At 43.7% G+C, this 26104-nt stretch overlaps 1 protein-coding gene across 1 annotated transcript in view; it reads left to right on the top strand.

The window, feature by feature from the left end:
• Positions 1–19372, top strand: part of MTURN (maturin, neural progenitor differentiation regulator homolog) — a 31756-nt gene extending 12384 nt beyond the window's left edge. The window contains exons 2-3 of the mRNA XM_060248862.1: positions 16422–16544; positions 18790–19372. Coding sequence (XP_060104845.1) covers positions 16422–16544; positions 18790–18900 — 234 coding nt within the window. The 3' untranslated portion in view covers positions 18901–19372. The remainder of the gene's footprint in view (positions 1–16421; positions 16545–18789) is intronic.
• The last annotated feature ends 6732 nt before the right edge of the window (positions 19373–26104 follow it).

Below are 26104 nucleotides of genomic sequence, written 5' to 3'. Positions count from 1 at the left end.
ATCCTTCTGAAAATAAATGAACCAGAGATTCAGATGCATAATCTGATTGATAGACTGGAAGAGTCTTCAAGATGCGACAAGGGTTGTCCAATTCAATTTATATCTGAGCTCCTGTGCCTTTAATACTTACATCCAAGAGGAAACAGCAGCAAATGGAGTGTCTGTTTTCAGTAGGACTGCCAACACAAGTGAACACCTGTGCCCTTAGCGGCAACATTCAGCAGATAAGCTTTTTCCTTACCTGCACCTCCTTGGAGGGAAAAGGGTTCTGCTGTTTGAACATCTGCATAGGCAAAGAGAACACTGGGAACCCTACTCATCCGTCTAGCACAACAACAGGAAGAGCTCTGTGTCTTTTGCACACCTGTGAACATCACTTGTTGAACCCTTGCACAATACTGAATCTGGCAGCTCTTATGTGGGATTGCTCCAGCAGGGCCCAGGACACACCAGAACAGTACCTGAGATGATGGGCAGTATCCTACCACTCTGTGTGCAGGAGGTGTGGTTCTCCTGCGCTACTCTACATTGCTCCTTCTGAGGGATGTTCCTTCTGCTCCTGAGAGGGATCAGTCCCAGCATCACAGGATTCATGTGGAGGAATAGCCACATGGTGTGCATGTTGGGAGAGGTGGAGTAATGAACAGCCAGGAGTTAAAACTGCTCCTCCTCCTTGTTCTGCACTCACAGCTCTGCTGGGAAGAGGGGACAAAATCATCAGCTTGTCCTTCTATGCAGATCCTTTGAGGCCAGGAGTGATTTTTTAAAATGTGGATCAGAGGTAGCTGCAGGGGTGGAGGGGAATGGTAGGATACTGCCCAATACATGTGAAGTGCTTCATGCACTGCTATGTTTAAAAACTCATTATTACCATGGACTCCAATGCTCTTTCATACAAGCTCCAAAGCATCTCATTCCTTTCTGTTGTGGGGAGAGGGGGAAGTTTAGGGTTTTATAGGGATGCAGTATGGACTCTGAACTGCAAGGCAATCAGTATTTTCTCATATATTATGTGAAGAAAAAAAAAAGATCTCTCTGTATGATCATATGCTAATGACAGGGCTTTGCTGTCATATGCTTAATTAGGCTGAAGATGTCTCCTAAAAGAAATCAGTTCCTCTTGTGCTGGAGAACACCTAGTTATTAATTTTATGGAAATGGAAATGTTTGGCGTTTGGAAAGCCGCAAAACCACAAGTAGTTTTTGGGGGGGCAGCTAGTAGAAGTCCTTTAAATATCCTGTCTGTTGCATTTCTTATTCAAGGGAGGTCGGATATGAGTCCATGGCTTTCTTTCCACTCACAAAGTGTAACTATTTCTAGCCAAATGATTACATTTAATTTAAAAGTGCATAGCATGAGTCAGTGTTACAATTAAGGTTGCCCATGAGAGTTGGGGTTTTTTTCAATAGTGGAGGCTGTGGTCTTTATACATGGTAGAAGCAGTCTGACTCTGCCTGAAGCCTAACCATGCTAAGGAAATCAGGAGTGTTTTATGGGTTCACAAACTCTTACACCTTTTTTTCCTCCACTTACAAGCACACTATTTATGGCTCTGATCAGTTATTTGCACCTGTATTTTCTGGACCAAAATCAGAAGGCATACAACAGGGGTGGCCAACAGTAGCACTTCAGATGGTTTTTTTGCCTATAACTCCCATCAGCCCCAGCCATTGGCCATGCTGGCTGGGGCTGATGGGAGTTGTAGGCAAAAACATCTGGAGAGCTACCATTGGCCACCCCTGGCATGCAATAACAACATTATTCAGCATGTATGCATCTGACTATGACACAAGGCGAGACTCTAGGAGGCTTCATAAACAATCTCACACCTTGTGTAAATTGATCTTTATTATAAAACTCCATTTTTAGTCCTATATCTACTTTTGTACTTTTGGTCCTATATCTACTTTTGTAACGTGACCTGTTATGTACAATATATTGTTTAGCCACTGAGGAAGGCCTATTTGGGCCGAAACATGTTGGGTCGCAATAGTTCCCACTTGCATATTGTATTTTTATTCTGTAATGAGGCTATAGTTGGGCTCATAAATGTTTTTAACCCTTTGACAATACATATATGTATTTTTTTAATACCAGTTTATACATATTATTTTAGTGATTGGCCTTATACTTGGTTTTGTTCTTGCTTCAAAAAATTTTGGGTTAAGTTCCCCCCCATCCTTCTGTCTTTTTGGAAATCCACAGTATCAATAAAAACTCTTCTCTGGCACCATGTTTCAAATGAATCTTCTCCCTGTTAGCTTTCTTCACTGTTCAACTTTCACAGCCATACATAGTAGTGAGGAACACCATAGTATGAATTATCTTGATCATGGTCACCAGCAGCACATCCTTACACTCAAGAATCTTTTCTAAGAACGTAAGAGAAGCCATGTTGGATCAGGCCAATGGCCCATCCAGTTCAACACTCTGTGTCACAGAGTGGCCAAAAAACACACAAAAAACCCAAGTGCCATCAGGAGGTTCACAAGTGGGGCTAGAAACCCTTCCACTTTGCCTCCCCCCTCCAAAGCACCAAGAATACAGAGCATTACTGCCCCAAAGAGCTCCAACAATACACTGTGGCTAATAGCCACTGATGGACATCTGTTCCATACGTTTATCCAATTCCCTCTTGAAGCTGGCTGTGCTTGTAGCCACTACCACTTCCTGTGGCAGTGGATTCCACATATTAATCACCCTTTGGGTGAAGAAGTACTTCCTTTTATCCATTCTAACCTGACTGCTCAGCAATTTCATCGAATGTCCATGAGTTCCTGTATTGTGAGAAAGGGGAAAAAAGTACTTCTTTCTCTGCTTTCTCCATCCCATGCATAATCTTGTAAACCCTCTATCATATCACCCCACATTCAACGTTTCTCCAAGCTAAAGAGCCCCAAGCGTTTTAACCTTTCTTCATAGGGAAGGTGTTCAAAACTTTTAATCATTCTAGTTGCCCCTTTCTGGACTTTTCCCAATGCTATAATATCCTTTTTGAGGTGTGGTTACCAGAATTGTACACAGTATTCCAAATGAGACCGCACCATCGATTTATACAGAGGCATTATGATACTGGCCGATTTGTTTTCAGTTCCCTTCCTAATAATTCCCAGCATGGTGTTGGCCTTTTTTATTGCAATTGCACACAGTCTTGACATTTTCAGTGAGTCCCATGACCCCAAGAGCTCTCTCTTGGTCAGTCTCTGCCAGTTTATACCTCATCAACTTGTATTTATAGCTGGGATTTTTTGCTCCAATGTGCATTACTTTGCATTACTTTTTTGCCCCAATGTGCATTACTAGGCCACATTGAATCTCATCTTCCACGTTGACGTCCACTCACCCATCCACAACAGATCCCTTTGGAGTGCCTCACAATCCTCTCTGGTTCTCACCACCCTGAACAATTTAGTGTCATCTGCAAACGTAGCCACTTCACTTCTTCACTTCATTTCCAGCTCTTTAATGGCTGCCCTTCCCAGTCTCAGTCTCCTAATTTTTTGGTTGCTGTCTCCTTTTTGGTTGATTATGGGGTCATTACTTTTTTCTTGATATTCAGTTGAAACCCTACTTTGGCACTTTTCTTTAACTTTCATCAAGAGTTGTTTCATGTCTTCACTGTTCTCTGCCAGTGGTGTGGTGTCATCCCCATATCTCAAATTCTTAATGTTCCTTTCACCAATTTTCACTCAACCTTCACCTAAATCTAATCCATCTTTCCATATGATGTGTTCTGAAAATAAAATAGATCCTTTTCTGACCACTGGAAACCATTCTGTTCCTCCATATTCTGTGTTAACAGTAGCCTCTTGTCAAGACCCAAAGGTTGTGCATCAAAACAATAAATGTATGGTTCTGTAATCTTGGGTTATTGATATGCAACATTTAATTTCTCAAATCCATTCAAAGCTGAGTTTGAGATTTTGCTTCTGTTTTCAGTGCCAGTGTTTGAGAACAGCAGATTTAAATGGTAAGCTTTTTCTTGGACTGGTCATTTCAGCTACATCTGCATATTGGGCTTGATTGTTTCTGCTTTGGGGAGCGAGTTAGGAAACTTCCTTGCAAATTGAAAAGGTTAGGTTATTTTTCTATGACATTGTTTTTCTTTGGATGGGGAGTTTCTTGGGAGAGAGAACTTCCAAGCAGATCCCAGCCTGCAGCCTGAAATGGTACTCTCCAGGAAAAGCTTGTTTGTTTGTTTTAAAATACTGATTGTCTGGACTCTTAAGCTGACATTGGCAAGGCAAAGAGATTGGATATGCTCTGAGAAAGCAGTGGTTATTTTTATCTAGCACTCTATGATTCTATCATTAGGAATCTCATTACACGTGTGCTTATATAACAAGCCCTGCAGAAATGATTTTGGAATTAATCCTCTTTATATCTGCCTACTTTGAAGGAAATGTGCAGAGTTGTTGTTTTTTAATGGCGGACTTGCCACCCTGATGTGTGTAGGCAAGGCAATGTTTTTCATATAAGATCTTAACTGACCTTAGCAAATATTTAGCATCCTACTTCCGATCTCAAGTAACTGAACATAAGAACATAAGAGAAGCCATGTTGGATCAGGCCAATGGCCCATCCAGTCCAACACTCTGTCACACAGTGGCCAATATATGTGTGTGTATACACATATATACACACACACATACATACACACACTGTGGCTAATAGCCACTAATGGACCTCTGCTCCATATTTTTATCCAATCCCCTCTTAAAGCTGGCTATGCTTGTAGCTGCCACCACCTCCTGTGGCAGTGAATTCCACATGTTAATCACCCTTTGGGTGAAGAAGTACTTCCTTTTATCCGTTTTAACCTGACCAGCAATTTCATTGAACTCCCACGAGTTCCTGTATTGTGAGAAAGGGAGAAAAGTACTTCTTTCTCTGCTTTCTCCATCCTATGCATAATGTTGTAAACCTCTATCATGTCACCCCACAGTCGACGTTCCTCCAAGCTAAAGAGCCCCAAGCGTTTTAACCTTTCTTCGTAGGGAAGGTGTTCCAAACCTTTAATCATTCTAGTTGCCCTTTTCTGCACTTTTTCCAATGCTATAATATCCTTTTTGACGTGCGATGACCAGAATTGTACACAGTATTCCAAATGAGACCGCACCATCGATTTATACAGGGGCATTATGATACTGGCCGATTTGTTTTCAGTTCCCTTCCTAATAATTCCCAGCATGGTGTTGGCCTTTTTTATTGCAGTCACACACTGTCTTGACATTTTCAGTGAGTTATCTACCACGACCCCAAGATCTCTCTCTTGGTCAGTCTCTGCCAGTTCACAACCCGTCAACTTGTATTTGTAGCTGGGATTCTTGGCCTCAAGGTGCATTACTTTGCACTTGGCCACACTGAACCTCTTCTGCCACGTTGACGCCCACTCACCCAGCCTCAACAGATCCCTTTGGAGTGCCTCACAATCCTCTCTGGTTCTCACCACCCTGAACAATTTAGTGTCATCTGCAAACTTGGCCACTTCACTGCTTACTCCCAACTCCAGATCATTAATGAACAAGTTAAAGAGCATGGGACCCAGTACCGAGCCTGCGGCACCCCACTGCTTATTGTCCTCCACTGTGAACACTGCCCATTTATACTCATTCTCTGCTTCCTGTTACTCAGCCAGTTTTTGATCCACAAGAAGACCTGTCCTTTTACTCCATGACTCTCGAGCTAACTAAGGAGCCTTTGATGAGGAACTTTATCAAAAGCTTTCTGGAAGTCAAGATAAACAATATCTATCGGGTCTCCTTTGTCCACATGTTTGTTCACCCCCTCAAAGAAATGTAACAGGTTAGTGAGGCAAGATCTTCCCTTACAGAACCCATGCTGAGTCTTCCTCAATAACTCGTGTTCATCAATGTGCCTACTCATTCTGTCCTTGATAATGTTTTCTACCAACTTTCCCAGTATTGAAGTCAGACTGACTGGCCTGTAATTTCCCGGATCTCCTCTGGAACCCTTTTTAAAAATGGGGGTGACATTTGCTACTTTCCATTCCTCAGGAACGGAGGCAGATTTCAATGAAAGATTACATATATTTTGTCAGGAGATCCAGAAGTTCACCTTTGAGTTCTTTCAGAACTCTTGGATATATGCCATCTGGACCTGGTGACTTATTAGTTTTTAATATGTCAATCAGTTGTTGGACCTCCTCTCTTGTCACCTCAATTTGACTCAGGTCTTTCAACACCCCTTCCAAAATTAGTGGTTCTGGAGCGGGCAAACACTTCTCATCTTCCACAGTGAAGACTGAGGCAATAAATGCATTCAGCTTCTCAGCCATTTCCCTATCCTCCTTCAGTAATCCTTTTACCCCTTGGTCATCCAAGGGCCCCACTGCCTCCCTGGCTGGTTTCCTGCTTCTAATATATTTGAAGAAATTTTTATTGTTGGTCTTTATGTTTTTTGCAATAATCTTTTCATAGTCCCTTTTTGCCTGCCTGATCGCAGTCTTGCATTTGATTTGCCATAGCCTGTGTTCCCTTTTATTAATCTCACTTGGACTAGCTTTCCACCGCTTAAAGGAGTCCTTCTTACCTTTTACAGCTTCCATTACTTTGTTTATTAAGCATGCAGGCCTTTTCTTATACCTGTTTGTGCCTTTCCTAAGTTGTGGTATATATTTTATCTGAGCTTCTAGGACTGTAGTTTTAAATAGCCTCCAAACTTTCCCAAGGGTTTTGATTGTATTTACCTTTCCTTTCAGTTTCCTCTTCACATACCTCCTCATCTCAGAGAATGTATCCCTTTTAAAGTTAAACATGGTTGTGCTGGTCTTTTGGGGCAACTCCCTATTTATACAAGTGGTGAAATCAATAACGTTATGGTCACTGCTCCCAAGCAATGTGATCACTTTTACATCACTCACCAAGTCTTGGGCATTACTGAGGACGAAATCCAGGATCGCTCCACCCCTGGTAGGTTCTGTGACCATCTGCTCCATAGCACAGTCATTGAGAGCATCTAGAAATTCAATCTCTTTCTCTCGACCTGAACACATATTGACCCAATCAATCTGTGGGTAGTTAAAATCACCCATTACGACACAGTTTTTACACTTAGCCGCTATCTTTAATCCTTCCACCATATTATAATCGTCCTCTATCTTTTGATTTGGTGGGCGATAACAAACTCCCATAGTTAAATTTCCTTTTGGGCCCTCTATTTTGACCCAAAGCATTTGTAGAAGGGGATCTAATTCTTTGACCTCAGTCTTACTGGACTGTATTCCCTCTCTGACATACAGAGCCACCCCACCTCCAACCCTTCCCTCCCTATCCTTCCGATATAACTTATATCCAGGAATCACCGTGTCCCACTGATTCTTCTCATTCCACCAAGTTTCTGAAATGCCCACAATGTCTATGTTTTCCCCCAACACTAAACATTCCAACTCACCAATTTTACTTCGAATGCTTCTAGCATTTGTATAAAACATCTATAATTTCCCAGGCAAGTTAGGCCTGCAACCTTCCTCCTGCTGCCTTGAGACTTTGGCAGACACTCCATACTGTTTGTCACCATCTCAGTAGACAACTCTGATCCATTACCTGGTAGAAAAGTAACAGCTAACCCTTCATCTCTTTGAGATGAGTCCTCCCAAACCAGAGACATTTAATCTCCTGTCGACTTTTCCTCAAGATTTAGTTTAAAAACTGCTCTGCCACCTTTTTGATTTTAAGCGCAAGCAGCTTGATTCTATCTGGGGACAAGTGGAGACCGTCTCTTTTGTACAGCTCCCACTTGTTCCAGAAAGCATCCTAGTGCCTAACAAACTTAAACCCTTCCTCCCTACACCTTTATCTCATCCACACATTGAGATTTCTAATTTGTGCCTGTCTCTCCAGCCCTGCACATGGAACAGGTAGCACTTCTGAGAAGGCTACCTCAGAGGTCCTGGCCTCAAGTCTCCTGCCTAGCAGCCTAAATTTTTCCTCCAGGACCTCACGACTGCATTTCCCCACATCGTTGGTGCCAACATGCACCACGACCACTGGCTGCTCCCCAGCACTGTCTATCAGCCTATCTACAACACGCGTAATGTCTGCTACCTGCGCACCAGGCAGGCAAGTCACCATACGGTCAGTACGTGGTTTTGCCACTCAGATGTCTACTTGCCTAAGGATTGAATCACCAACTACCAAGACCCCCCCCCCCCCTGCCCAGGTATAGTTCCTTGGCGCAAAAGGATACCCGCTCACCAACTGAAGAAGAGGTCCCTTCTGAGGGCGCATTCTCCTTATCCTCAGCATGATGCCCTGTTCCCTCTCGACCCTCATGCTCCCTGGCAGCAATGGGGCTGCCTCGTTCAGAGTGGGGCTCATCTAATACGTCCCCGAGAGTCTTTTCCGAGTGCCTAACTGACTGTCTCTGCTTCTCCAGGTTAGTCACCTCAACCTCAAGGGTACAAACTCGTTCCCTGAGTACCAGGAGCTCCTTGCATCAAGCACAAATCCAAGACTTCTGTCCTGTGGATAGATAGTCATACATGTGACACTCAGTGCAAAACACTGGAAAGCCCCTACCCCCCTGCTGGCATTCTACCTTCATGATAGCTTTTTTTAAAATGTACAGTCCCCTTTTAAATCCTGTTTGTTTATGTGGCTCTCCTTCTGGAGGGTCTACTTACCTTATTAGGAACACAAGGAAAATAGGGATCTGGGGTCCTGGTCCTTACACAGCCCCCAGGCTAAGAGCCACAGGCCAAGAGCCCTTTAGCTCTCGCCCTTCGGCTTGCGCCTCTGGCAAGGTGCAGCTTAATAATGCAAAGAGGGTGGGGCCTCAGTCTGCCCCAGGAACATAGCCACTCCTAATCAATCAGAAACAATCACCTTCAGCCCACTTGAACCAAACAAACAGCAGCTCCCCAGCAACCACAAACTCAGAATTTTCAGCAATCACATGGTCACACATACTCAGAAATTCTCAGCAACTCCCCCAACTGTTTAGAAAGCCAAACCTCACCCTTATAGCACTTCTTATCTGCTCTGTCTCAGAGCTCTCTGTTGGATTGAGTTGTCTGAGGAAAATCCATCCTACCACTTTATATGATCACAAGAACACAGTAATTGTGTGCTGAAGCTACCGCCCATTGATATTTTTGATATGATGGTCATCTTTGTGCTGCTCACTGTTTACTATATCCTCCAAAAACGTATGAAATATGGCTGGAGCTAAGAGACTATGAGTATCAAAGATGCATTATTATTGGGATTAAACAGCTCATCCTTAAAGATGATTGGAAGTGACATGATGCAGCAACCTTGCAAAAGGTAAGCTGGTTTGAGTCTAGGGGCATGCAAGGGAAAAAATTGTTTTTAATTTGGGTATATCGAACCTGAAAAATATTGGTGTTTCCCAGTATTCCTGGATTCCAGTATTGGTGTGGTATTTGGATTTGGTAAATATTTGGGAATCCTGAATTTTTTTTTGAAGGGGGGTCATTATACCCTATGGGGACCATTACAGTCAGTGACAAATCTATCTTGGGGTATATTCAATGGTAAGGGGGGGGTGAGATAGAGGTCGCAAATGCACAGCATAGCTGCTGGAGCCTCTGCTCAAAAGAAGCCCCAGGTTTCAAAAAGATTGGACCAGGGAGCCCAATTCTATGGACACCCAAATCCTCCATTGTTTCTAATAAGGGGAAAATAGCAAGATGATATTGAAATAGATTCTCTGAAGCATATATTCTTTAATTGTTCTCTTCATACGGTGAGCTGAAGAGAAATTATCAGCCCACTGTTGGAAAGGTTCCCTGGCAGATCAAATAAACTCAAATTAAGTTATCTTCTGTCAGATAGGAACCACCAAACAACAAGACAGTTGGCTAGGTTCTGTTCCCAGGTTTATAAAGAATGCAAAAAGCAAGACAAATAGGCCAAACTGTAAATCTCTTAAATGTTAAAGTGACTTTTTAAAATGGTTTAAAGCAGTGTTTCCCATTTGCAGGGTTGTGACCTAGTACTGGGCCACGGAAGCCTCACTATTGGGTCACAAGAAAAGCCAAAGATAGCTCCGCCCCCAGCAAAGCTAGCTCTGCCCCCAGCAAAGCATGACCTCTGCTCTGTTTCCTTCCTTCCCCCATCTCTGTGTTGTGCAGAGAAAAGGTAGCCTTGAAGACTGACACAGGCTGCAAAGCCTGCGCTTCATTTGGCTTCCTTCCTTCCCCCGTGTCTCTGTTGTGCGGATAAAAGCTAGCCTTTCAGACTGACATAGGCTGCAAAGTCTGAGCTCTGTTTGACTTCCTTCCTCCCCCCGTCTCTGTGTTGTGCAGAGAGGAGCTGGGCTGCCTCTCCTTCCAGTGTTTAAGAGAAAAGCTGTCATCCACTGGCACTTTAGACCCATGAAGTGTTCTTCAAGTTATGAGCTTTCCTGTGCCTTGCAGTATGTTCTTTTGGGGAGATTTCCCCAGGAGGCCTAGGTGGAAAAGAAGGGTGTGTGTGTGTTTTTTTCGGCCAGGAGGGGTGGGGAGTGGGCATTCCAGTAGCTGTTTTTTTTTTTTTTTACCAAATGACTCCTGGGCAGAATTGTTGCTGGCTGAGATCATCTGATGGTGAGGAAAGCTTTTTTTCCCTTGCCCCCCCTTTCATTCCCTGCAAGTGATGCTCTGTCTGTCTGTATTCTTGGTGCTGGGGGGAAGCAACAGTGGGAGGACTTCTAGTGTCCTGGCCCCACTGGTGGACATTCTGGAAGTGACATCACAGGATAAGGTGGAGTTTGGGCTCAGTGTGCACCAGAAGTGACATCACTTGGCCCTTGACACCACAGGAAATGACATAATTCCTGTCTCCCAGCTCCACCCCCCAAAGTCTCCTGGCTCCACCCCCAAATTTTAGTGGGTCACAAAGAAGTATAAAAATAACCGGGCCACAGGAAATAAAAGTTTGGGAAACCCTGGTTTAAAGGGTTAAATAATAATCTTGTTTACTGCTATAACCCTCAAGTCATCAAATCTTAACATGCAGATTCTTTGTGGGACTTTTTATAAGGTACTTTTAAGGTTGTTCTAGATGACTAAAATGTTCTGGTCAATGACTAATAATAAACTGAACTAGCAAGGTGATACAAGCCCAGCAGAATGTCCCAGAGAATCTGCAGTAGAAGATGGAGTGTGGGGGGAGGGGCATTTTTGCAAGGCCAGCAGCAGAATTACGGTAGTGCAATATGCCTGGCACGAGCAGTATACACCAACCATCCCTGCCTCAGTGGAGGAGACTTAGCCTAGGTGCTGCAGCTGCCTTTCATCACAGGCTCTTGTTTCCCACCTCTCACCCCTGCAGAGAAGAAGAATGTTTCACAGCAAATTAGCTTCATTATTTATGGTGCTCCTGTGGGTTCTGCTGGTTTCTGTTTGGCACACAGGTCTCACTATCCTACTCTACCCTTTCATCTCCATTAAGATGAAGAACTGTTTTTGTGCTGCTGTTTTAATTTCAGCATGCAATTTTGGTTTGGGGTGGCCGGTGAATCAGTGAGTGAACTCGAGCACACCACCTTCAACATCACCCTGTGCTTGCACTCCTACCATGGTGTTTTGCCCCAACTTCCCAGGCACAGACTGAGAGACGATGCAGGCACAAGTAGGTGCTCCCTTCAGTCACCCTCAAAGTCCAGGGCTGGGTAGCCAAACAGTGGCAAATTGGTGGTCAACTGCTCAACTGTCCAGGGAAGCAGGTGTGAATGATGTGAGCTGACAATGTTGCCCACAAGGGAAAACCCCACTCACTCAGTTTCTGGGCCATGGCAGAGAGGTCCGGCCAGACTATATCCTTCATGGCCCAGTAGCTCAGCATACTAGTGGCCTGCCACTTTGTCCTCCTGTCTCACATGCATACCGCTCCAAGATGGGCTGAGTTATTTAGTTGGCCTTCACATTTGAAGCTAACAACCTTGCAAATTGCTAACCTGCAATGCAATACTGTTTGCAAAAGCATTGTAATTATTGGCTCTAACACACTACTGATTCCGTTATGGTGCTTTTGCCATTGGGCTGCAGAGCTGCAGATGGGATGGATGGGAAGCCAATACATGAAAAATCCCACCCACCCCTCCCCTATCATGTTTCCTGATGTAGGAGGACTTGCCAGGGCTAGGCCCAGCAGGAACCACTGGCAGCATGCCACCCATGCAGCTAATCTAGACCCTCCAGTGGTGGCTGACTGGCAGCAGTGACTTTTGCAACTTCAGCTGACTTTTCCCAGAAAGAGGCCCCAGCAGGAGGGAAGAAGGGAAAAATGGAGGTGGGGGAAATAAAAGTAGGTTGGCTGGTAGGTAGGAAAAAGAGAAGGAAGCAAGGGAGGCTATGGGGCTGCTAGGGGAAGGACAGAGAAAATAGTGGGGGAGTGGGGATACAGGGGGAAATAAGACCCCCCAGGTTTCATAGTTCTTTCAGACTCAGTTACTCAGTTCTGTTTACAGCTACTAAAATGATTATTGTGGCATATTGAGAGAAAAAAAATCACTTGTTTAATTATTTCTGGAATTTAACTTTATTAACCAAATAAACATACTACCAACAGATGCAAAGAAATAATTCAGTGTACGGACAAGTTTTGTGAACACTGGACCCTTTTGTTATGTAATGGGATGAGCAAGTTAACAAATAAAAATATATCATGCTTTTTATGAATTGCTGCAAACACCCACTTATTTTATTTTCCTTTCTCGGTATTTGCTGTCTTGATATAGTGTTATGTATGCAAGAGTTACAGTAATAAAAACCCGAACTGCAGAAAAAATAATAACAACCATTAGACTCCAGTACTTTTGCTACAGCCTCCCTAGACCTCATAAAATGAGCAGTTTTGATATATGACACTAAACAGACTTCATTCATTCATTGTCCTACTACATCTGTGTAAAAATTTGCCGTTTGGTTTAAGGGAGGCTTATTCTTTTTCTGCACCACTTTTAACAAGTTTTGAGCATGTCCATAAATAGCTTGCAAGAGGCCAAGATGTACTTTTGCTGTTCTGTGTGAAAAATGTCCTTGGACTCCAGTGGGATTAATCCAGAGAACCTGATTTGTTCATTGACTGTGCCTTTGCTTTGTCTTTGCTCAGTGCTACTGTGGGCAAGCATAGCCTGGGTCTCTTTCTCTGTCCTTTGTGCACACACAAATAAGATGGTAAAACTGCTCCTGGACTTGACCTCCTCAGGCTGCTGGTGGGAGGATCACATATTTTCCTATGAAAAGGATCCTGGGGGTGGCTGGACGTCTTCCTCATCTCTAGTTTTTCTGTATGGAGGATTTTTAAAAAAAATATATGATGACCCATTCAGTCAAGTAGTTGCCACACATCTGCAGTCTGAAAAGGGACAATCCAGAAACAGTTTTGCAGTGGATTGTATGAATTAGGCTTCAGTATGTCCCCAGTAGGGTTGCCAACCTCCATGTGAGGGCTGGAGATCTCCCAGAATTACAAAGACTCCAGAAATCTATTTTGCTGGAAAAAATGGCTGCTTTGGAGGGTGAACTCTATGGCATTGTATCCCGTCTTCCCCAGGCTCTACCTCCAAATTTTCAGGAATTTCCCTACTCAGGGTTGGCACTGCTTATCCCCAAAGAAGAGATGTCATCACTTTGTATGCAGATGTTTCAATCTGGAGACAGCCTGAAATCCCATATCTTCTCATCTGTTCCTTATTTTGAAATCAACTCTCTATTGAGATTCTGGGAAACAAATTTTGGGAGGAAAAGAAAGCTCTAACAAGTGCCAACATTCTTCTTAAAAGAAACTTATTTTGATGGTATTTCTTTAGTAACCAGGCAGAGGTATTTATTGAACTTGCTGGCAGTCAGCAAGAGTGCCACCTTTAATAGACCAGGAAAAATTGGTTTGCACATTGAGTTGATGTATTACATCGGAATAAAAGAACAATTGCAAAGATAAATTTGTTGATAAGTAAATTTCAAGATACACAACCTTAAGGACCAGTGGTTCTCAAACTGCAGACTGGGACCTAAAAGAAGATTGCAACTCTCTCATGGGGGGGGGGGGGTTTGTATTGCAAAACCAGGTGAGTGGAGATGGAGCAAGTGAGTTGGGAGGGGGCTCTGGGAGGATTGATGGCAAATTTGGGTTTGCCTCTGCAAAATATGCCTGGTGGCCATGAAACATTGCCTTTTGCTCAGGAATGCTGTATATTTATAATCATTAAACCTGAAAATTAGAATAGAAACTTGTTTAGTGTTAACTGATAAAAATTTCTGTATTTTATGCTGGGGATGGAGAAAGTCGGGTAGAATAACTTTGCAAGCAGATCCTGAAAATTAGAACTATAGATGCAAATCTCAGCTCAAAAGACTAACCACTGCATTTTCTTTGCATTTTTAAACATTGGTGTAAAGTATTTGGAAAGCTTCTCTTTTGTTCCAAAAGATGGGGTCTTTCCTTGTTTCATTCACTCTTTACAAAAGCCAGATCACTTTCTGCAACTTCTGGCACTTTTGTTCACAGAGGTTGTAACACCATTTTCTGACCCTCAGGAACTATCAGCAACTATGAATGCACTTGACTTTTGCTTGTAAAAGTAATCTCTTCTTTTGCATACATCATTATGACCATGTTGTCTTTAATTTTCCAAGAGTTACATGAGATGCAAATGGTATTAGAGACATAGAGGTATTTATCAGTTCTTTTCCCAAAGGAAACATCCATTTGCAAACATTGCCCTGTTATGCAGGGGTTTCATGTATCTTGAATCCTTACTGTTTGTAATCTAATTAAGTGTCTCCATTAAGGGACATTCTGCTTCTTTGTTCTGAAAGGCTGTAGACACAGCTGGATCAATACCATAGCTATGTGTTGTCCCAGACACACTGGGTGTGAAATATATCCAGAAAAGAGGAATATGGGAATAAAAGAGGAAGGCATAATGGCTAGAAGGTAATTACCACGTAGCAAGTTAAATGGCATTTCAAGCACCTATAACCTAAAGGGCAAGAAGTGTCATGGAGACTGATTTTTTTTTCATATATCATGTCCTTTAATGGAAATATTTTGGAAATGTATATATACAAGTAGGGTGCTTGTTTCCTACCTTGGAAACCAGCTGGAAGATTTAACTTCTTCTGATGCGGTGGGGGTGGGGGGAGAGAGTTGCTGCTTATCCCACTTCTTTGTATCCCAATCTTGTTTTCTCTCCTCCCACCTCATTCTGTGTGGCATACTGAAACACACTTTGGGGAAGGGCTGTGGTTAAGCAGTGAATTATCTTCTTGGCATGCAAAAGGTCCCAGGTTCAATCTCTAAGTGTCTCCTGTTAGAAGGATCTGGTGGCAGGTGGTGAGAGAAGACCTCTGCGTGATATCCTGGAGAGCCACTGCCAATCTGAGTAGACAGAACTTTCACTGATGGACCCATAGTCTGATTCAGTAGAAGGCAGCTTCCTATGCACTCCACAGCTGTAGGGGACATGCAGCAGAACCAAAGAGTGAACAGGACTGAGCTTGGCATTGAGCAAGGAAAGTATTTAATTTTCCCCTTTGCGTACAGCCCTGAAAAGATAAAACATCTTTGGGTGATTTGCTGTAATATGGGAACAGCCTGGAGTGCATGAAACAAATATGATTTCAATACAGCCACATATGCACTGGACATTAGAGACATGGATTTGAGCTTTATTTCTCTGGGTCTAGGTTGAACTTACTTTTCTCCCCAGGCTTTCCTTAGGGTCTAGGTTGTGTTTTATTTGCGCCTGCCAGCCCCAAGGACTTTTAGTCAGGTGCCAGCTGTGAGTTCCTTCTCAGATTGAGACCGTGGCATACAGGACAGAGGTGCTTTATCTTTCCCTTCTGCCATTTTCCTTATCCAAAACAATCCAGTGGTTATTTTGTGCCCCACTAGGGGCTGCACCTGTACCCTTTGGTACAGCACAAGGGGAAGGCAGAAGGCATTTCTCACTGCAGTTCCAATCCAAACTGGGACCCCGCACAACTGATAATTCAATTTCTAGCAGGAAACTCACTTCTTATATCTGGCTAAAAGCCTCTGGGCAGACATACGCAAAACATAACAAGTGGTTAAGCTCCATTAGATGACTTTTCAAGTTCAAAGTGCCTCCCTCCTCCAGAATCTGGCAATAACAGTTTGGTGTAGTGGTTAAGTGTGTGGACTCTTATCTGGGAGAACTGGGTTTGATTCCCCACTCCCTCCACTTGCAGCTGCTGGAATGGTCTTGGGTCAGCCATAGCTATAGCAGGAGTTGTCCTTGAAAGGGCAGCAGCTGTGAGAGCCCTCTCAGCCCCACCCACCTCACAGGGGATCTGTTGTGGGAGGAGATGATATAGGAGATTGTAAACCACTCTGATTCAGAGAGAAGGGCGGGGTATAAATCTTCAGTCGTCGTCTTCTAAGTTGATCCCTAGTTTTGTCTGTCTTGACTTGTTTTTGTCTTCTAGCACGTGTGGAGTGAAAGCGAGGATTGCCTGCCTTTCTTGCAGTTGGCTCAGGACTACATCTCTTCCTGTGGTAAAAAGACCCTCCACGAAATACTGGAAAAAGTCTTCAAATCATTCAGACCTGTGAGTGATCCTTTGCCTTAAAGTGTGTCAGCAGTTTAGGACTAGCTTTCCAGACCAGACAGCCAGAATGCTTTCATTATGACTTCTCAGAAAGGCTATTTTATCTTTTAAAAGTATGTAGAGGGCTTAGTTCAGGCAAATGGCTTTGCTTCCCCTCCTCCAATGTCTGTATTTTCCAAATAGAGATTCCCAGCTGGGACAGGAGACAAACCAAAATGGTTCTCCACCCATAAGAGGAATGATGTGGTGGTTGATTTTTTCTTTCTTGAGAGAGAGTTTGGCGTGTAGGAACTGTTGTGGTGGAGTCACTTCCTGGCACAGCTGTTGTGGAATTTCACATATTGTTGTGTAGAGAGAGATGAGGTATACTGGGAGGGAAGGAATGTGAAATAAAAGTGGTTATTTTTTTCTCTAGCCCTTGAGATGTAGGCCCATAATAGGTTCAATGCAACTGCGAAAGCATGACTCCCATTACCCCTCTTGCACTGTTCTGGTCATGTTAAGCCAGGGTAGATCATGCAGGAGGGTTGATGGTGGGAGTACTTCCTTGATTGGTGGTCTCCCCAGGGCTGGTGCCAGGCTTCCTTGCACCCCTTAGGCTAGGAGGGTGGGGGCTGCCTCTTCCCTCCTGGGCAATTTAAATCACCCGGGAGGGCCCCAGGAGTGGCCACTGCCCTCCTGCACCAGTGAAAGATCCCTGCCAATCGCATGGGAAGAGCAGCAGTTCACACCTTCCGGCTCGATTGAGAGTGCCCACTGACCCGCTGGTTGGCGGGCTCTTTAGATGGAGGCGGAGGCCAGCCAGCTGCTTCTGCTGGTGCTCTCTGTACCAGTGCTAGATCTTTCATTGGTGTGGGATGGCAATAGCTGCTCCTGGGGCCCTCCTAGCCAATTTAAATTGCCTGGGAGGGAGGGGATGGTCTCCACCCCCTGGGGGTATCCCATTTGGTGCCCCCCCAGAACCACCGCCTTGGTGACTGCCTAAGGTTGCCTAATGGGCATGCTGGCCCTGAGGCAGAGGCATCCTGCCAAGGGATGTTGTCTGCCCCCTGCCATGTGATTGTTCCTTTCCTATTGGTTCAGGAGCAAGGTGGCATGCAAGTACAGAGAACTGAAAATCACTTTGCTCCATAAGAAATTGCTGCAAAAGCTCACAGGACAGGACAGGTATGGCTCGACTCCAGGTAATCACCCCTGAGATCAAGGGAGCCTTACAAGCCAAAGGGGGTGAAATGTGCCAGATGATGCAGCTCTTGTCACTTTCACATTGAGTACTGGAAAATGTAGGAATCACTGCCAAGGTTTACCAGTTTTTTTGTAGCTGTTAGCTAATACCTGGCTCTTAAGGCAGCTTACAGGAAAAACTTCAAAACATACCACAATACCACATTACAGCTTAAATGCGAAGAAACCACAAAACTGAAAGAATCAGCAAAAATTCATTCAAAATGCATATGTATAACTTCCAGAAAATACTTTGGGGGGAGGGGGAAGGGTAAATCTTGACCTGGCACTGAAAGTTCAGAGGCAGGCAAAGGGATATGGGGAGGGCAATCCACAATGGGAGCACCACAACTGCAAAGGGCCATTGCTTCTTGGTTACCCACCTAACTTCAGAAGGTGGAGGAACACAGAACTGGGACTCAAAAGAAAAAGATTTCAACTGGTGGACAAGCTGATATTGAAGCAGATGGTCTTGAAATGCCGGGCACTTCCTTATACTTATGCAGAGGTTTCCTAATTAGAATAGTGGATCTGATTTCCATGTAAATATGTAGACTGAAGCATTAGCATTTTAGCATCTTTCAGCGGTATGTGCTAACCTGTATAATATCAGGTGTTATGTTAATACTCCATGTCCTTAATGATGTGATGTTACACCATTTGGGTGGGATGCAGGAGTATCCAAAGACTATAGTGTGCCGTAGCCCATGAGATACGGTACTTTTCTGCAGCCTTGCATGTTTGTAAAGAACTGGGATTGACTATATCTTCCCATAAAATCACCAGGTTAGCTACAACTCTTGCCTAAGTTTATCCCCAGTTTTGTCTGACTTGACTTGTTAACATGTAACTTGGTCCCTGCCACTACAAGCCTCAAAACTACTATGACCCTTCCCTGATTTAAATTGATTTACCTGGTGCTATGAACATAACACAAAAACTGCTCTTCATCAAAGATTTTGCCTAGTTATAGTATTTCACATTATACTTATGGTGTTATTTTCTTCTTCTTTTCCAATAGCTATTGGGGCTTCCAGATGTAGATGATGATGCATTTGAAGAATATAATGCAGATGTGGAAGAAGAGGAGGCAGAAGCCGATCACCAGCAAATGGGTGTCAGTCAGCAGTAATTTTTGGAGAAAATTAAAAATATACTTTATCCTACCAGGTGGGGTCTTATGCTTCTGCATTAGCATTTTTTTTTAAAGATTAGCATATCACACTGGAAAAATCTGGCTCCCAAATCCCAGGTATAAATAAAAAAGATAAGAAAAAAGAAAGCAACAATATTTTTCAAAAGTCTGTGATGAGCTTTGCAAAGAAGTGGCCTGAATTTCACTCCTGCTTCAGTGAGGTTTCTATGGCATTGTCTTGGTAGCATTCTGCCAATGTTAACTTAGACCTAGTTTTTTTTTCTTGCTGACTTGTCTTTTTGTTGTTTTTATTATAATAATAATTATTATTTTTGTTTGTAAAGGAGAATTAACGTTTCACTGACCTGAATGTGATTTGAATGTAGGAATTATTTGGTTGGTGTGTTAAGTACTCGCGTCCCCTTACTGAGGACCATCCATGCAGAGAATAAATGCAATCTGCACTTTCCGTTTTAGATCTCTTTCTTTAAAAAAAAAAAAAAAAAACCCAAGATTTACCAGATAATGTAACTTCAGGTTCTAATGCAAGGTGCAACCCAATCAAAACAAAGCACTTCTGAATCCTATCAGTTGCAGTGGGAAAGACTGAAGAATGCAGTTCTTTGAGGTCAGCAAGGCCCTTTATACTTTCAGTTAATCAGACATGATACTTGCAATTTCTCAGACTGCTTCCATTGGGAAGATCTGTCCCACTCCAGCTCTAAAACTGAATTTTTTTTTTCCTGGTGCATCCTCACAAGTTGTTCTCCAACATGCTCCTTTCTGTTGCATTGTGTGGTTTCTGGGAGTTTTTCCTGATGTTTCCCAAGCCTGCTTTACTCTGAACCTTCCAGAAAAGCCAATGTGGCTTTGTCTATATGTGTACAAGGTGTGGATTTCCAAATTTCTCCGCTTACATCTGGCACCATTTTCCTTCCCTATCCCCTGGGACCCGGCATTTCCTGCCACCAGTGTGTATTTTGATGCTTAAAAGAATATTGATAGTGATAGACCTACTTTTGATTCTTTTTAAAAATAAGATGGCAGGGAGCCCTCTGTTGGTGGGGTGGGGGTGGGTTGAGGAAAGAACAGAATCGTCCAGTGTGGATGTTCCATTGTCACTGCATTTGCAGCAGCATTGAATCCACAATGGGGAATCATTCCAAAGTGGAAGCAGCCCTTCAGCAAACTTAGGAGGCCAGGAGCATACCATATGGCTCCTTTCTTCTCTCCCATGTGAATCCTGTTTTCCTTTCCATGGTTTGATTTAGTAGTGTTGTAATGTTATGGCTACATTTGTGCTGGTCCAGTTGAGAAGCTACCACTAGCCATAGATAATGCTGGAGCAGGAGTCATGTTGCTCCATGGTAAAGGCTAATATAGGAAGGGAGAAGGGGATTTATAAAGAGGGGCAGAGGCCCAATAAAGGGTGTCTCCTGTACAGGTGCCTTCTCCAGACCATCATTAGAAGATCAGGAATGTTCAACCTGGAGTGGTAATTTAAAAGTACTTGATTTGAACTGAATCACATCCAAACATACTCATTCCTTTAGCAGTGACAAATAAACCAGAAGTGTTGGAAAAGACTGAACAAAACTAATTGCATTGCATTTGGGGAAAATGTCATGCAACGCCTTTCAAAGTATTATTTGAATAATAAGACCACTCCATATTTATGTAGCACTTTTTGTTAACTTAATTTACAGACACTGGGTAGAATAGATACTGCATTTTGAGTATGCATCTAACAATTTTGTTAGCAAATGTAGGATCAAATATTGTGTTAACAAAAACTGAATAGACAGAACAGGTGAACACAGTGACACATTTTTATTTGTGCTAGAGGTAAACAGTCCTAGCTGTTACCAGCTTGGCTTATGGTGACTTTGCCCTTAATGTGGTCTACAAAAAGCATACCATAGATTCTTTTGCATATCCTTTCTGAAAACTTTGCCCACATCCAAATGTAAAGTTGTTTTGAAGCCACAGGAGGTTTGGAAAGAGTGATTAGCCAGTCTGCCATTCTCCACTGCCCTGTCACTTTGTGCAGAATGACTGTAGCGTGCTGTCTATTCAGAGCAGGGGCATGTCGAACTTGGGGATGAAGCTGCATTCTTTGTTTGATAGGGGCTGTTATTGCTTGGTAGGCTGTGCCATCATCCATCTGACAGGATCAGTCACTGTTGCTTCTGATCAGAGTAAGCAGTTGACCTCTGGTAGGAAATAACAGACTGATTTCTCTTTTGTCAAGCTATTCAGTTCTCCAGGCCGGTGGTCTAGAGATCATTTGCCATACAAATGGTGCCCTTTTCGGGTAGGCTCCCTCCACAATCAGGCTGGTGGTGCTGATGCCACCTAGTCACAAAGCACAAATGCTTACATATGAGATGCAACACTGAAATGGTGGATGGCAACATCACTCCAAGATATTCTACAGGTTAACACTGGAACTTCTTGGATTTTCCCCAGCCTTTGATAACCTTTTTCATTAAGTGTGGCACAATGACCAGCAGGGCACTTACCCTTTGATCGAATTTCTTTACGCTGCAGTTGACCATCCGTTATGTGAACTTAGCAATGCAGTCCTAAATAAGGTTGTATGCTTCTAAGTCCCATGGATCTCAGTGGACTTAGAAAAGTGTAACGCTGCTTAGGATGGTGCTGCCAATGTCCTCTGTTTTTCCGGGTATAAGTACTCACCTCAGGTGCCTGAGATAAGTGAATCAAACGGTTTCTATAAAAGAAGAAAAACAACTGCTTTGGGTTCAGTCTTTTTTCCCACAAAAAATATTCTGACTTGTTAAAGCAGGCAATATGAAAGCCTTAGATTTGAAAGCCTTTTAATAAGGGTCTTATAGAGTTCATAAAACAAAGAAGCAGTACTGTCAGCTATCACTGCACTAACCAACACTGTTTCCCATAATACATTTTAAACAGTATTTCCAGTTGATCTTACCTTAGCTGGAAATGGCATCTTAAAAATGAACATCTTCAGAATGGAATGGTGCTCAAAGATCCTACTGGCTGCACTTGCAATGTACATATATAAATATCTGCAATACTGTAAAAGCCTGGGATTTCAGAAGTCCCCCAGATGAGACAAAAATTCTATAGGGATGCAGGCTACATATGCCACAATATGAACCAATGACATAAAACTGTGGGTTCGTTGTAGAACCGTGTGTTCTAGCAGGCTTTTTCCTTATCACAATAAAATGTTATGCAGAGCTTTTCATTCCTGCTCTATTCAGTTCCCATGTTTATTCTTCATTTCAACACACTAAAGCAGATTAAATGATAATGACTTTAGGTAGTAGATAGGGCTAGCTCGGGGAGGTGGGGGGGGTGGAATGTTTCCTTTTAGTGTAATCCATCAACTAGTTAAGCAATGTAAATATCTTCTGCTTCATGTCAAAAGAAGTCACTATGTGAAGTTATGTTCATTTGCATTTCTCGTTTTCCTTTAACTGTAGAAGATGTTTAAGGAAGTGAATGCAATCAACTCATTACCATCCTGCTGACATTCTTACTCAGATTACAAAACCAGAGCCAGGAGCATTCTTGTTGAGTTTTGTATATTTATATATTTACCAGGAATTAGGCCTGTTGTGGAGAAAAATACAATGGGCTCTAGAAAGAGGCTCTGGCTAAGTGTCCCCTCACCCTTCCTGTCTTTCCAGCCACCCAGGTGAAGACATTCACACCACTTCAAGGGGAGCTGATCTCTGCCATCTGGAGAGTAGTTGTAATTTTGAGTGATATCCAGCACTCACCTGGAGATTGGCAACAATGGTTCCCCAGGAGGAAATGGCTAGTTTGGGGGGTGGAGTATGGCCATTTACCTGAGGTCCCACCCTCTCCAGGCTCCACTACTCAAATCTTCAGGAATTTTCCAACCTGGAGTTGGCAACTGCTAAGTCACACCGGCTGTCCTGGGAGGGGGTGGGTGGGCTACTGCTGAACAGGAGCAAGCAGCCAGACCTAGTTAAGTCATGCCAGCAGGTGGCATCAAGTAACCCAGAGGGTGCTGCCAGGCTTAGGGTAGGCAACCTCCAGGTGGAGCCTGAAGATCTCCTGGGATCACAACTGAATTCCAGACAACAGATCTCTCTCCCCATCCTTGATAAAATAACTGCTTTGGAGGGTGGACTGTATGCCATTCTATTCACCTGAGGCCTCTCCCTTTACTGAAAAGTTGGTTGCCTAGCAACAGCTTCTGGCCAGTGGCAAGGCTGAAGGGAAGAGGAAGACAGGGAGTGACAGGAAAGCGGCAGCAGCCATTGCCCATGAAGAAACACTCTCAGTGGGGCCAGGCCTTGCCACCTAGTTGCATTATGGTGGTGGCTCCCTGGCTATTTCTGTGACCTTTGGAGGCTGTTTGTGCTGGGAGGCCATCTGTGTGGGCCATTGATGGGGCAGCAGAGATCTGTTGCCAGTCACACTTTTCGTAAGGCTGGTTGACAGAGAGGACACAGTTGGAGATGTGTCTTTCTCTGAGATAAGACTGTTTTCGTGGTTTGTTCCAACATTTCTGGCCCTGCAGTAGGTGAGGGCAGGGGAGTCAAGCCAGTGGGAGGCCAGAGATACCAAGTGAGCCATGATGGACCAATTATTTGTTGAGTGCATGGAATTCATCTGTTAGTGAATGGGAGAGCTCCATTTGGCCACCACCATAGGGGAATTATGTTTGTTTGTTTATTTATTAGATTTTTTGTCACCACTCAAAGGGTTTCACAGCAACTTAAAACATTAAAACCAATAAAATAAAAACATAAAACAAATATAAAATATTAACATTAAAATATTCAGATACTATTGCCATATATTCAGTGTGTGTAAGCTGCGATGCATTCACATCTCAATTAGACCCTGATGGAGATGATAGGTAGAATCATCCTGGAATTGCTGTAAGGGTCTGGCTGTACAGATCAAGGCCAAAGTTACAGGTTTTTTATGGGGGGAGGTGGCCGGGGGCGCTAATAAAATTTAATTTAAATTAACGGAGAGGGACAGAAGTAATTCCTTGACCTGGCTTAAGCTCTCCCTCTCCATCCCCAGTGCCAGGGTGGTGTGGAGGAGTTCACTGCTAGCATCATGTGACCTCTTCCCCCACTGCCCTAGTGCAGGCATAGTGGGGCACCAGTCTGGGGCAAGCCATTGTGCCTTGACCACCTCCTCTGTCCCCATCTGAGGCATGATGGCAGGCACTTCTCACCCTAGGTTCCTTCCCCTCTGGCCAAAAGTAGTAAGCTAGGGCCACACATCCCAGCAGGAAGAACGAATGACTGAGGCCACCTAGCAGCTGCCCGCTGGGTAATGAGCAGTCCTGTAGCCAGCACGACCCTGTAGGCAGGAATTTTTTTCATGAGGGTGGTGTTGTGATAGTGGGTGCCCCGATACAATAGGGGCTATTGCCTGCTGTGCCCCCCTGCTGGCTACAGCCCTGGTATAGATCTGTGGGTTCCACTGAATACTGGCTATAAACTGATTTGCAGCCATTTAGTAGTCACCACCATGATGGACCACAGCTTCCTGCTAATAGCCTTCTGCTTTTCACCTGCTGACTGAATCTCCAGGTACTTCAGAGAGCTTCACAGATACCAACAGGTTTGCCTGGAGTTCCTGTTGCCCTATGTTGGTGGTGAAGAAGACCTGCGCTTTGAAGAACAAGCTTCAGATGACTGGAATGACAAAGTGGGCTGCGCCCCTGAGTGCTGCTTATTGCAGGCCTAATTCCACAATAATTACATTACTTTCATGCTTGTTCCTTGCAGAAATTTAATTGCTTTTCCCACCAACCATTCTGAATGTTGCAAAGCTATTTGATGCCAGGCCACTGCTTTTCTCCAAGTTCATACTATCTGAAAGGAACCTTTTAGCCATGGATGCATATCTAGGTGGACAGAACATACTGGTCTCATCCTTACTATTGTCCTAGTACTGAAATCTCTGCATGACACAAAGCGGCATCTTTGTCCAGTGCTTTCTGTTTCTGCATTTGTTTAGGGTTCATTTCTTAGATATAGAGACCCAGGCGCCAGAGCCTGCACTTTCTGCAGGAGCATTTCCTGTCTAGACAAAGCATTTAAAATGAAAAAAAAAATGAAGATTGCATCTTTGCTACTGGGCAGATCCTTATAGTTGGATCCTCTCTGGAGTGCCATTGCATTGATCAGAATGGTAAAGAGGCAGGTGTATGAAATTATAAGCAGTACAGAAACAGGCAATTTGACTGTGTTGGTTCCTGTGTGTGAAGATTTTTATGTAATGTGATGTTATGTCGTGCTGCACTGGATTAGTGCCGGTGACATTTTGATGATCTCTGAATGTTAAGAGCATAACAACAATCTTGCTGGATCAGACCATTGGCCTATCTAGTGCAGCATCCTGTCTCATATGAACATATGAAGCTGCCTTCTACTGACTCAGACCCTTGGTCCATCAAAGTCGGTATTGTCTTCTCAGACTGGCAGCGGCTCTCCAGGGCCTCAAGCTGAGGTTTTTCACACCTATTTGCCTGGACCCTTTTTTGGAGATGCCAGGGATTGAACCTGGGACCTTCTGCTTCCCAAGCAGATGCTCTACCACTGAGCCACTGTCTCACACAGCAGCCAACTAGTTCTGGACAGCTAACAACAGGGCATAGAGGCCAAGGCCTTCACCTTATGTTGCCTGCTGGCTCTGGGATTCAGAGGATTAGTGCCTCTGAATGTGAAGGTTCCCCCCTCAGTGACCATGGCTAGTAGCTATTGATAGACTTCTTCGTGAATCTATCTAATCTCCCTTTAAAGCTGTTTTTCCCGTGGCCATCGCTATATCCTCTGGCAGTGAACCCCATTTTAGCACTCTCTGTGTGAAGCGGTATTTCCTTTTGTCTGTCCTGAACCTACTGCCCATCAGCTTCATGGGATGCCCTTGAGTTCAGGTATTTTGGGAAAGGGAGAAAAATTTCTCTTTGTCAGCGCTCTCCACCCCATGCAGAATTTTATAAATCTCGATAACATTTCCCCTTTAGTTGTCTCTTCTAAACTGAAAAGTCCCAGACTCTTCAGCCTTTCCTTTATAGGGCAGGTGCTCCAACCCCCAATAATCTTGGTTGCCTTCTGTACTTTTTCCAGTTCTGCAATGTTTTTTTTGGAGATACAGCAATTAGAACTGCACTGTATTCCAAAGATCTATACAGGAGTAGTACAATATTGGC

The sequence above is a fragment of the Heteronotia binoei genome, chromosome 10, assembly GCF_032191835.1.
Source record: "Heteronotia binoei isolate CCM8104 ecotype False Entrance Well chromosome 10, APGP_CSIRO_Hbin_v1, whole genome shotgun sequence".
Taxonomy (NCBI): domain Eukaryota; kingdom Metazoa; phylum Chordata; class Lepidosauria; order Squamata; family Gekkonidae; genus Heteronotia; species Heteronotia binoei.
The sequence above is the reverse complement of the archived record's forward strand: the minus strand, read 5'-3'. Positions and strand labels throughout refer to the sequence as shown.